The sequence below is a fragment of the Haliotis rufescens genome, unplaced genomic scaffold (genome assembly GCF_023055435.1).
Source record: "Haliotis rufescens isolate VD_foot unplaced genomic scaffold, xgHalRufe1.0.p SCAF_5, whole genome shotgun sequence".
Taxonomy (NCBI): Eukaryota; Metazoa; Mollusca; class Gastropoda; order Lepetellida; family Haliotidae; genus Haliotis; species Haliotis rufescens.
Window position 1 is genome coordinate 55,243,811 of NW_025964223.1, and position 13,921 is coordinate 55,257,731.

Genomic DNA, 13,921 nt, shown 5'->3' on the forward strand with positions numbered 1-13,921 from the left:
TGACAGATTATAATACATTTTGAGTAATTTTGTACAATGATAACTTCATAAAGCATTACAAATGATCATTCCAAATAAAGTTCAAATAATAAAATGACAAAATAATCTATATCGTTTTGTCCCCATTTAGGAGGTTTAGACGATGTGATCTGTGTGTAAAGGAACACATCGTCTGAACCTTCTTTGCGCCCATTAAGAAGGAGGTTTAGACGATGTGGTCAGTCTGTAAAGGAACACGTCGTCTGACCCTTCTTTGCCCCCGGGCCCACTATGAAGGAGGTTTAGACGATGTGCCCAGTGTGTAAAGGAACACATCGTCTGACCCTTCTTTGCCCCCGGGCCCATTATGAAGGAGGTTTAGACGATGTGACCAGTGTGTAAAGGAACACATCGTCTGACCCTTCTTTGCCCCCATTAAGACGGGGGTTCAGACGGTGTGATCAGTGTGTAAAGGAACACATCGTCTGACCCTTCTTTGCCCAATTAAGACGGGGGTTCAGACGGTGTGATCAGTGTGTAAAGGAACACATCGTCTGACCCTTCTTTGCCCCCATTAAGAAGGGGGTTTAGACGATGTGACCAGTGTGTAAAGGAACACATCGTCTGACCCTTCTTTGCCCCCATTAAGAAGGGGGTTTAGACGATGTGACCAGTGTGTAAAGGAACACATCGTCTGAACCTTCTTTGCCCAATTAAGAAGGGGGTTCAGACGGTGTGATCAGTCTGTAAAGGAACACATCGTCTGAACCTTCTTTGCCCCATTAAGAAGGGGGTTTAGACGATGTGACCAGTGTGTAAAGGAACACATCGTCTGAACCTTCTTTGCCCAATTAAGAAGGGGGTTCAGACGGTCTGATCAGTGTGTAAAGGAACACATCGTCTGAACCTTCTTTGCCCCCGGGCCCATTATGAAGGAGGTTCAGACGATGTGACCAGTGTGTAAGGGAACACATCGTCTGAACCTTCTGTGCCCCCGGGCCCATTATGAAGGGGGTTCAGACGGTGTGATCAGTGTGTAAGGGAACACATCGTCTGAACCTTCTTTGCCCCATTAATAAGGAGGTTTAGACGGTGTGATCAGTGTGTAAGGGAACACATCGTCTGAACCTTCTTTGCCCCATTAAGAAGGGGGTTTAGACGATGTGACCAGTGTGTAAAGGAACACATCGTCTGACCCTTCTTTGCCCCATAAAGAAGGGGGTTCAGACGGTGTGATCAGTGTGTAAGGGAACACATCGTCTGAACCTTCTTTGCCCCATTAAGAATGAGGTTTAGACGATGTGACCAGTGTGTAAAGGAACACATCGTCTGAACCTTCTTTGCCCCATTAAGAAGGGGGTTCAGACGGTGTGATCAGTCTGTAAAGGAACACATCGTCTGAACCCTTCTTTGCCCCATTAAGAAGGGGGTTCAGACGGTGTGATCAGTCTGTAAAGGAACACATCGTCTGAACCTTCTTTGCCCCATTAAGAAGGGGGTTCAGACGGTGTGATCAGTGTGTAAAGGAACACATCGTCTGAACCTTCTTTGCCCCATTAAGAAGGGGGTTCAGACGGTGTGATCAGTGTGTAAAGGAACACATCGTCTGAACCTTTGTTAATGGGGCACTGGTGACCCGGCCAGTGCTCGTTTGCAAGATTCGTGGTTTCGTTTCAGATTCCCCCGATAACAATCCTTGGTTTTTAAGCACCATGCCTGTGCTTATTGGTTCTCCAAAGTGTGCACCCAACTTGCTTCCTCTTGTATGGGGAGTTTATCTACATCCGTTGCAAAGGCTGTGACATATCAACATAACTATGTGGTCTTGAGTCGGTGATATCTGGATCAGCAACTGTGAAACGCACAGCTGTGTAACTGTGGGGGCAACTGAGCTGACGTGCAGTTGTCAATGAGCTGTATATTCGGGACCCTTGCTCCACACGGTGCACAATGTTATGCACTTTTACCAATAACGATCTGGAAGGAAAAGGCAACATGATAGGACATGTTTCAACTGATATCTCATCTTAAACAGATTTATTGAATGTTTATATATCCTTCCATGTAAACAGTGAATGATAGCCCTGTCACAGTTTCACAAAGCGACTTTAGCGCTACGACTGCCGTAAGTCTATGTTTAGGTACAGGAGTTACGACGGTCGCCTTTTGAAACGGGGACCAGGTCAGTATGTACGAACATATCTTATGTTGCTTCTAACAATTGCTAAATATTCTTACAATTGGTAATTCGCGTATTTGTGAGTTTATGTAATCTTCTCGATGCAGTGGGGTTAAATAACTATAAAAGTCCAGTTTCCACACTTGCAAGTGATTGGATGAACTTTTCGAGGTAAAACCCGTTTTATTACAATGTAGATTTTGATTATCGACCAGGTCGTCTTTACTGGGCGCCCGAATTTTGTTTAAAGGGAGTGATATAAGAGGTGGAATCTGATTGGTCAATAAGCGGGACACAGAAGGGGCATAACTCGTGAAAGCCACTGGTGGGGCTACGATCAAGCCACTTAATCCAGCATAGTTTGACAAAGGTGGAAACTGGACTTTAAAGTGAGATAACTTCCTAGCCTCGGGAAGATGGTTCTTATTGGATTTGTTGACATCCTGAGGCAGTGGTCAACATACTTATTTTATCGTTTTATCTTTCATCAATTAATATCTGTATTCAGTTTTATGAAGCACGCAGTTTGTGTTCCTGTCCAGTATATATAGTAGCCTAAGAATACTAAGTAATCATGGCCCGATGCATAATTTCGTGACAGTCAGCAAAATTATGACGGGACATATTTCTTGAGTCTTCGTGTGTTATCAGTCTTCTATACAAATACTGATAACACGGACTTCACTTTGATGAAAACATTTATAATAAACAGTTACAATTACGGATTTTATATATAGGCACGAATGACGCCTTAAGTTGTCAAACACACACACGATACACGACCCCCCACTCCATACACACACACACACACACACACACACACACACACACACACACACACACACACACACACACACACACACACACACACACACACACGATACACGACCCCCCACTCCACACACACACACACACGATACACGACCCCCCACTCCACACACACACACACACACACACACACACACACACACACACACACACACACACACACACACACACACACACACACACACGATACACGACCCCCCACTCCACACACACACACACACGATACACGACCCCCCACTCCATACACACACACACACACACACACACACACACACACACACACACACACACACACACACACACACACACACACACACACACCAATCACCCCACCCCCATCCCCACCCACCCAAAAATAACGGAAATGCCTTGTGTTGTTTAAATATTCAAGCACAAACTTTTCTGACTGTCAAGTGCGTCCTCCCCATTCCACTGAAGGAAGAGAGATAGCACTTTTTGTACACCCGGGATTCGACCCGATTAAGTTCTTTCAAAGGTAAAGTGGCAAAAGGTATAAAAGAAGATGTATAAAAAATATGTTTATTCTTGAGCGATTAAAATACCTTTGCTTGATAGCCATTATCAGAACTGTCAGGATTCCGAGAACAGCTATCAACGGTACAATAGAGGTGTATGCAATCTGGGAGCTCTGGTTCATACCTGCAGATGAAGGAGAATAACATCATGTTGTCAGTGTCCACGTGGTTTAATCAAGCATGGTTAAACAAGCAAATATGCAGAACTGATATGACACTCTCTAAAGTATCATGGCTAAAGCTAACAATGTAATCAGTTAGGGACAAACTATATATCTGATATTCGAGAAGCCAAACAATTGGAGGAGTTTGTTTGGTATTTGTTCTGTTTAACGTCTCATTCAGCAATAATCCAGCTACATGACGGCGGTCTGTAAATAATCGAGTCTGAACGAGACAATACAGTGATTGATATCATGAGCATCGATCCACGCAATTGGGATTCGATGACATACATCAATCCACCCGTTCCCGTTAGTCGCCTCTTACGGCTAGGATGGGTTGCTGAAGATGTATTCTAAGCCGGATCTTCAAGAGGAGTCTTGACATGATATCGGATAGTCCTGTTGTTGTTTGATGTTTGTTTGTTTGTTTGTTTGTTTGTTTGTTTGTTTGTTTGTTTGTTTGTTTGTTTGTTTGTTTGTTTGTTTGTTTGTTTGTTTGTTTGTTTGTTTCCCCGTTTGACCCCGTTCCTCAAAGCTATCAGTCAGACAGACCGAGGATTTTATTTGTGTCTCGTTCATAGGACACATGCGTAACATATATTTGGACACACAGTAAAACTACCAACGAATAACCGCACAGCGATTTACGAGAGACAATAATTACTTAAAATACAATTGTAATGATAAAATTAATAACCTCAAAGCCTCTTGAAAAGACAAAATATACACACATATAAATATATGTTTTGATACTTAAACACAACGAGTATCGTATATGAATCCTTATCGGTTTAGGAACAGTTTCCAAAACTCCTCCAGGAAATAAGGTCCTGTCAGGCCATCTTTGTTTTTTAATCAGTTAGTACATACCCCAACACTTTCACCGGTAGGCAAAAAACACACACACAGTTTGAGTGCTGTCGCGGCCTTTGTCTTCGGATGACTATATGTCAATTAGTTGTATCAAAACGTCTTTATCTCGTGATCACCTCTCATTCAAATGTGACATTCGTTCAAAATCCGTGAGCATGACCAAAACACAGATACGTGAATAAATGTCTTTTGCAGCCGCTCCATTAAGGGAACGAATGAGGAGATAATTTGTCAAGCGAACCTGTTGTATTACGTGCAATGAAATATCTGATATTCTTACCTCCCCCACCTGTCCTTTGCACATCGGTGTATCTGCTCCTGTCCTGACGTTTCCTGTTTGTGTATGTGTGATGTCTTTGTAATGGAGCGCGGGGCGTCTCTGGGCTTGAATTATTCCGTTCATGTGCATGCCGTGCAGCAGAATCTATACTACGACTAACTCTGACACAAAAGAGGCCAAGCACGAGGACTAAGGTGGTAACGTGTTTCAACGTTGTCATCATCCTTTCGTAAAATCTGTCCCCTGAAAGCTTCTTTCTATTCGATCCTTTTCAAGATTTACCGATTCTAGTGTGTCAGAGCTGACTTACTAACTCACTTATTCTAGTGTGTCAATGCTGACGTATTTATAACCATTTCAACAAGAAGTGGTATCATAGTCTCTGACTAAAGCTTCCGATAAGACGGGAAACAATGATCACGAATTACGTCTGATCAGCTCATTGGCTCATAGATGATATATAAATACATGTCTTAGCCTGATTACGACAGAAAACATTTCCTGTTTACCACACGCTATATGTCGCTGAAAGTTGTATTATGCCACAAGAAGCAATATTTCTGTCAATTATCGAGCCAGGGAGACCAGTGATTGATATTATGAGCCGTCGGGGTAGGATGAGACGTCATCAACCAAGACACTGAGCCAGACAAGCCGAGTCATTAATATACATTGTTGGCGATTAAACATGAATTGTAATTAGTCTCGTGTGATAACAGTTGAATGATCACGTGTGAGAACGGTTGATTAATCCCTTGTGATAGCAGTCGTTAATCCTGTGTAATAAAAGTCGATTATCCCTGTGTGACAACAGTTGTGTAATCCTATGAGGTAACAGTTGATCTATCCCGTGATAACAGTTGTTAATCCTGTGTTTTATAAGTTGAGTATCCCTGTGTGGTAACATTTGTGTAGTCCTATGAAGTAACAGTTAATAAATCCCGCGATAACAGTTGATAAATCCTGTGATAACAGCTGATTAATTCGAGGTGATAACAGTTGTTAATCCTGTGTTTTATAAGTTGAGTATCCCTGTGTGGTAACGTTTGTGTAGTCCTATGAAGTAACAGTTAATAAATCCCGCGATAACAGTTGATAAATCCTGTGATAACAGCTGATTAATTCGAGGTGATAACAGTTGTTAATCCTGTGTTTTATAAGTTGAGTATCCCTGTATGGCAACATTTGTGTAGTCCTATGAAGTAACAGTTAATACATCCCGCGATAACAGTTGATAAATCCTGTGATAACAGTTGATTAATTCGAGGTGATAACAGTTGTTAATCCTGTGTTTTATAAGTTGAGTATCCCTGTGTGGCAACATTTGTGTAGTCCTATGAAGTAACAGTTAATACATCCCGCGATAACAGTTGATAAATCCTGTGATAACAGCTGATTAATTCGAGGTGATAACAGTTGTTAATCCTGTGTTTTATAAGTTGAGTATCCCTGTGTGGCAACATTTGTGTAGTCCTATGAAGTAACAGTTAATACATCCCGTAATAACAGTTCATTAATCTGTGTGATAACAGTTGTTAATCCAATGAGATAACAGTTAATAAATCCCGCGATAACAGTTGATTAATTCGAGGTGATAACAGTTGTTAATCCTGTGTTTTATAAGTTGAGTATCCCTGTGTGGTAACATTTGTGTAGTCCTATGAAGTAACAGTTAATACATCCCGCGATAACAGTTGATAAATCCTGTGATAACAGCTGATTAATTCGAGGTGATAACAGTTGTTAATCCTGTGTTTTATAAGTTGAGTATCCCTGTGTGGTAACGTTTGTGTAGTCCTATGAAGTAACAGTTAATACATCCCGTAATAACAGTTCATTAATCTGTGTGATAACAGTTGTTAATCCAATGAGATAACAGTTAATAAATCCCGCGATAACAGTTGATTAATTCGAGGTGATAACAGTTGTTAATCCTGTGTTTTATAAGTTGAGTATCCCTGTGTGGCAACATTTGTGTAGTCCTATGAAGTAACAGTTAATACATCCCGTAATAACAGTTCATTAATCTGTGTGATAACAGTTGTTAATCCAATGAGATAACAGTTAATAAATCCCGCGATAACAGTTGATTAATTCGAGGTGATAACAGTTGTTAATCCTGTGTTTTATAAGTTGAGTATCCCTGTGTGGCAACATTTGTGTAGTCCTATGAAGTAACAGTTAATACATCCCGTAATAACAGTTCATTAATCTGTGTGATAACAGTTGTTAATCCAATGAGATAACAGTTAATAAATCCCGCGATAACAGCTGATTAATTCGAGGTGATAACAGTTGTTAATCCTGTGTTTTATAAGTTGAGTATCCCTGTGTGGTAACGTTTGTGTAGTCCTATGAAGTAACAGTTAATAAATCCCGCGATAACAGTTGATAAATCCTGTGATAACAGCTGATTAATTCGAGGTGATAACAGTTGTTAATCCTGTGTTTTATAAGTTGAGTATCCCTGTGTGGCAACATTTGTGTAGTCCTATGAAGTAACAGTTAATACATCCCGCGATAACAGTTGATAAATCCTGTGATAACAGCTGATTAATTCGAGGTGATAACAGTTGTTAATCCTGTGTTTTATAAGTTGAGTATCCCTGTGTGGCAACATTTGTGTAGTCCTATGAAGTAACAGTTAATACATCCCGCGATAACAGTTGATAAATCCTGTGATAACAGTTGATTAATTCGAGGTGATAACAGTTGTTAATCCTGTGTTTTATAAGTTGAGTATCCCTGTGTGGCAACATTTGTGTAGTCCTATGAAGTAACAGTTAATACATCCCGTAATAACAGTTCATTAATCTGTGTGATAACAGTTGTTAATCCAATGAGATAACAGTTAATAAATCCCGCGATAACAGTTGATTAATTCGAGGTGATAACAGTTGTTAATCCTGTGTTTTATAAGTTGAGTATCCCTGTGTGGTAACATTTGTGTAGTCCTATGAAGTAACAGTTAATACATCCCGCGATAACAGTTGATAAATCCTGTGATAACAGCTGATTAATTCGAGGTGATAACAGTTGTTAATCCTGTGTTTTATAAGTTGAGTATCCCTGTGTGGCAACATTTGTGTAGTCCTATGAAGTAACAGTTAATACATCCCGTAATAACAGTTCATTAATCTGTGTGATAACAGTTGTTAATCCAATGAGATAACAGTTAATAAATCCCACGATAACAGTTGATTAATTCGAGGTGATAACAGTTGTTAATCCTGTGTTTTATAAGTTGAGTATCCCTGTGTGGTAACATTTGTGTAGTCCTATGAAGTAACAGTTAATACATCCCGCGATAACAGTTGATAAATCCTGTGATAACAGCTGATTAATTCGAGGTGATAACAGTTGTTAATCCTGTGTTTTATAAGTTGAGTATCCCTGTGTGGTAACGTTTGTGTAGTCCTATGAAGTAACAGTTAATACATCCCGTAATAACAGTTCATTAATCTGTGTGATAACAGTTGTTAATCCAATGAGATAACAGTTAATACATCCCGTAATAACAGTTCATTAATCTGTGTGATAACAGTTGTTAATCCAATGAGATAACAGTTAATAAATCCCGCGATAACAGTTGATTAATTCGAGGTGATAACAGTTGTTAATCCTGTGTTTTATAAGTTGAGTATCCCTGTGTGGCAACATTTGTGTAGTCCTATGAAGTAACAGTTAATACATCCCGTAATAACAGTTCATTAATCTGTGTGATAACAGTTGTTAATCCAATGAGATAACAGTTCATAAATCCCGCGATAACAGTTGATTGATCCGGTGTGATAACAGCTGTTAATCCTGTGTTATAAAAGTTGAGTATCCCTGTGTTACAACAGTTGTGTAATCCTATGAAGTAACAGTTGATATATCCCGTTATAAGTTGATTTATCCGGTGTTATTATAATAACAATCGTTCAATCCCATGTGATAACAGTTGATAAACCCTGTGTTATAACAGCTGATTGATCACATATGATAACAGTTTATTGATCCCATGAGATAACATTTCATTCATCAACCGTAATGTTATATTAACCCTATGTGATACCAGTTCATCAATAATGTACTGAAAATTGTGACCCTCCCCTCTCCTTATATTTTTGGATGATTCTCCCCATGCATATTTTTTCCATTTCCAGACAAAATGCAAAAGCACTTTATTTGGTATTATATTATTCCATTTTTCAATCACCTTCCCCATATATGTGACTGATTCTTTATGACTCAGAGTCTCTCCCTTAGACCGCTCCCTAAGATCTCAGGATGTCACCAAATACAATGACAATATTTCTAACGATGAGCAATTAAAATGAAGTATCTAGCACCTATGCATTCATTAATTCATTCGGCATCAGTAGGCGCTCAGTATATTCAGGTTAACACTTTTGACACTACTTATACCGTTAAATGAGGATTTGAAGGGTGAGAAGTATGATTCCAAGACGTCAAGAAAAAGAGGGCTAGGGTGATCCTAGCACAGTCAGGCTGGTTAGTTTCAGGGCCCTTGCCCCCTATACACACAGCCCAGACGGCGAATGGGACTTTTCCTAGGAAGCGCTGCCGAGTCAAACCCACTGAGAACATTCCGGAGAATGTGAAGACTCCCCAACGCTGCAGCCTTCTGCATTACCCAGATTGTCAGAAGGGCTGTATTCCTGGTAGCAAACCCTGGTACTCTCCCAAAGTCAGTAAACAGGTACCAAACCTAAGGCACCGAGAACAGTGGGGAATCGGACATTTTGGTACTTGGGATGCAAGCGTGACATTCCGAAAGCGAGGTCCGTTGTTTTTGCCATGTTTTTCCTGAATCTTGTCAATCGAATTAGTGACAGGAAATTTGATGATATAAATGATTTTATTGGATTTATAAATAGGGACAATATCAGGTTTGTTGGCCTGGATAGGTCTGAGGTTGCATACGGGCCTATTCCAAAGAATTTTGTAATTATTATTTCCAATGACGCCCTCTACATATTCTGGGTCGTACCATGGATGGACCTCTGTGTCAAAACCAAAAGACTGGCCAAGGCGGTAATAAAATGATCGCGCCATGCCACCATGTCGCTTAAGATACTGTGTTTGTGCCAAAGCTGGGCATTCACTTACAATGCGCTGGATATTAAATTCATTGCATATTCTACATTTCATAGTTACATTTTTATGCAAAATCACACATTGACGGTTTCGAGTGGGAAGTGATTGGCCCTGAACAGCAAACGGAAAGCCTTCTGTTTCACTTTTCAGGCCAGCCGACTTCATCCAAGCGATGGACTCCGCAGGATTGCTGATATTCTCAACACACTGCACATAAACTCAATACAGTGGTCGTTCAGATAGCCTCTCCCTGAAAAACTGAGTCTGGGCCGATTTGACAGGGCACTTCGCTTAGTTGACACATTTCTGTACCGTCCAGCAGTACAGAACCATCAACAAAATCAACACTGACATTGAGATTATGTCCCACATACTTGGCTCGTTTAAGGAAACTGTGGAATGCCTTGTTTTCACCATGAGTCTTTACATGCTTCACAAGAGGATCGTCAGACAAACAAATGTGTGCAGAAGTGCACAATACAATTCTATCATTAAGAGCCCCTACGTTAATCAAACCATCTCGTATCTGCTACTGTTGGAACTAAGGGTCCATGCAAAATCGCCTGACGAGTGTTGGCAGTTAGCTCACCATGCTCGCGGCGCAAACAACTTCAGTCGCCGGCGCTGGTCGCGAATATTCTGCTCTGTCAGGTATGCATACATTGACATGGCTTTGTCCCAATGCTGCTCAATTAATTTGCTATTTATTCGTGGTATTTCTAGACATCGCGATTCGCTGTGCAGAGTTGCGTCCCTCGGGCACACCAGAAACCTATGATTGTGGGTTCGAATCCCGGTTCGCCCCGATACTGTTTCTAGGTTTGTCAGCACCATACCCGTGCTCGTGGGTTTTACCGAACTGGTAAACGTCCGAGACCTGCATCACTTCGGGCTTTCCTCCACCTCGCGATATAACTGGAATATTGTTAAAAGCGGCGTTAAACCCAACTCACTCACTCACTCTAGACATCCTGTTGCACACTCAAGAACTGTGGACTTCGAGTTGGTATCTGGAACATGCTTGTAGTCGCTTGTTTACAATTATTTGCTGGCTAGCATGAACTGGAATATTGTTGACTGCAGCGATCAGCAAACAAACAAACGTAATTTGTACCTGAATATTCTATATTCCGTTCAATTATTCTATTTTGGATTTGCTTACTTGAGAAATATACGACGAGTGGGAGTTGTTTATCGTACAATAAAACGCGCAGCCCCTCGTGGTTTATTCTCCCTGCAGTGTTTTAATTGAGAAATATACGACGAGTGGGAGTTGTTTATCGTACAATAAAACGCGCAGCCCCTCGTGGTTTATTCTCCCTGCAGTGTTTTAATTGAGAAATAAAAGACGAGTGGGAGTTGTTTATCGTACAATAAAACGCGCAGCCCCTCGTGGTTTATTCTCCCTGCAGTGTTTTAATTGAGAAATATACGACGAGTGGGAGTTGTTTATCGTACAATAAAACGCGCAGCCCCTCGTGGTTTATTCTCCCTGCAGTGTTTTAATTGAGAAATAAAAGACGAGTGGGAGTTGTTTATCGTACAATAAAACGCGCAGCCCCTCGTGGTTTATTCTCCCTGCAGTGTTTTAATTGAGAAATATACGACGAGTGGGAGTTGTTTATCGTACAATAAAACGCGCAGCCCCTCGTGGTTTATTCTCCCTGCAGTGTTTTAATTGAGAAATATACGACGAGTGGGAGTTGTTTATCGTACAATAAAACGCGCAGCCCCTCGTGGTTTATTCTCCCTGCAGTGTTTTAATTGAGAAATAAAAGACGAGTGGGAGTTGTTTATCGTGCAATAAAACACTGCCGGGAGAATAAACCATGAGGGGATAAACAACGACCACGAGCCGTTTGTTTCTTATATGAGATATCAACATGATATACAGCCTCTTTAAGAATGATGATAAAATGTACGAGCTTTAAAACTATTTACCCGCATTTTAATAATGATGACTCCCTGGATAGAATCCGACCTTGGCAATGTCGGACAAGTCCATTTTATGGACAGGTGGGTTTGGTATTGGTATTTCCAGCATATTCTCACAATCCTCATGCCGATTATCGGTACATTTTCTCCTAATACCGATTGTCATATCTCTACCACTTTCGGATGCGATCGTTCGGTCACTGCGTATATCTGCATACCCCAGCTAAATCTAAGGGGAACAACTCACAAGACACTTCCCTATCTAATATAACGTCGTCCAATATATATATGAGTTATCAAGTTGCGACTGCATTTTCGAATCTCCAGAAATGACGTCATGATAGAACAATGTTTTATCGTGAAATAAACCACGCTTCGTTCTTCATTGTTCTTTGCGATTTATAGCGTAGTTATCTTATATTGTACGATAAACAACGTCCACGAGTCGTTATTTTCTTGTATGTCATATCAACATTATGTACAGCCTATTCAAGGATGTAAATACAGCGTATAAGCTTTAAAAATATTTAACCGTATTTAGATAATGATGACTCCCTGAATACAATCAGACCTCGGCAATGACGGACAAGTCCATTTTAGGGAGGGGAGGGGGTTAAGTTTGGCATTTCCCACATATTCTGACAAGTTTCACCTAGATTATCTGTACCTTTTCTCCCAATGCCGATTGTCACATCTCTCCCATGTTTGGATGCGATCGTTCGGCCATTGCGTTTATCTACGTTGGCCAGCAACATCCGTCGGGGATCACTCTCCTACCCAGAGTGCCATGCGACCAGCATAGTACCTCTGCCACAGGCCAGCGCCATGTGACGATTCGTCACAGCTTACACAGTTCATTCAAGATATTGCATATGTTTTTCATCTGTTTCATTTTGACATATCTAGATAAACATATGTCATAGAATATTTAACTTTCATTGAGAAAATATCCTAAATCGTGAAAAACTATTTCTATTTGCGTAGTTATCCCAGGTTTACATTGACTGTTCGTCTCCACGTGCTGTCATCGAAGCCCAACGGAGAGCTAGCGATACGGTCGCTTTGATGTGTATTGTCATGCAACTCACTGTCGCAGTTGTAGTAGCATATTTATATAATTATGCAAAACAATATGTAAAGCACCCCTAAATATTAATACAGGATATATACCATCTCCTAACACACTTGCGGGATAACCTCTATTTCCTCGACCCGTCCATATTAATATCCAATTTCGTAACAATTTATAATTGTAATTCACCTTAATAATATTTGACTCGTCTATATTTTTATATATATTGAAAACCTCGTTGCATAAAAAGGTATGTCGGGTGGTCAGTATACTGTAAAAATGTGTTGAGATCCAAAGCACAAACCACAAACCTGAACACGATCCTTTTTACTTTTGACATGTTCGGGATTGCGCTTAACAGCTTTACGCGTACGTCCGCATGTAGGGAAGACCCGCGTTAGTTGTAAGTCCTGGTGGTAATGTGTCATCCAAGCGCCTGTGAATATAATTTGCTCATCTAATTTTGATATATGATAAACATCTTATTCATATTTGACTTAACGCCTGATGATATGCACTTTATTCAAACATATCTGAATTCTGAACATTTAAAAACTTTAAACGTGTTTCAACATATTTGTATTCTAAAGATGTTTAGATTATGGCGATGTTGTGTTTAGGTGGTGGATAGGCTGTGAGACGCTAGCTCATTTCCTGTGTTTAGATCCTGCACGTATTTAGATAGAACACACCATATCTTGTATGCGTTTACATTTTACAACACATTTTTACAGTGTAATCGCAGGAATATGACACATGCAAACACATAAAAGACAAAAAATAAGTCAAGTACTTGTCACATAAATTGTATTTGAAATGAAAATAACATTATGAAATATATGATGTATGAATATCACAACAGGCAAGAATGCATTTTACCGGACGCTTTCTGGGTGTGCACGAGCTCCTTTCTTAGTACCAGTTGCTAAGTTTGTCAGACGCCATATTTGGCCGCTTTGCTAAATTAGCTGA

General features: G+C 40.4%; 1 protein-coding gene across 2 annotated transcripts; it reads right to left on the bottom strand.

The window, feature by feature from the left end:
* Window positions 1-5,146, bottom strand: LOC124127269. Of its 2 annotated transcripts, XR_007218342.1 has the most exons (4): window positions 4,840-5,146; window positions 3,550-3,646; window positions 1,592-1,956; window positions 1-1,522 (listed from the first exon to the last, which is right to left on the bottom strand). XR_007218342.1 is itself a non-coding variant. In XM_046490700.2 (3 exons), the coding sequence occupies exons 1-3, from the start codon at window positions 5,060-5,062 to the stop codon at window positions 1,758-1,760; spliced, it is 519 nt and encodes a 172-aa protein (XP_046346656.2). In that variant the 5' UTR covers window positions 5,063-5,146; the 3' UTR covers window positions 1-1,757. The 2 variants fall into 2 exon arrangements, 1 of the variants encoding a protein (XP_046346656.2); XM_046490700.2 differs by having other exon boundaries at window positions 1-1,956.
* Between the last annotated feature and the right edge of the window lie 8,775 nt (window positions 5,147-13,921).

Bases quoted from the DNA above. Each gene is read 5' to 3' on its own strand.
- LOC124127269 (XM_046490700.2), bottom strand. From the start codon at position 5,062: ATGATGACAACGTTGAAACACGTTACCACCTTAGTCCTCGTGCTTGGC. The intron at 3,647-4,839 runs GTAAGAATATCA...CTTCATCTGCAG, and splicing joins GCAAAGGACAGGTGGGGGAG to GTATGAACCAGAGCTCCCAG. The intron at 1,957-3,549 runs GTATTTTAATCG...TTTTCCTTCCAG, and splicing joins ATAATGGCTATCAAGCAAAG to ATCGTTATTGGTAAAAGTGC.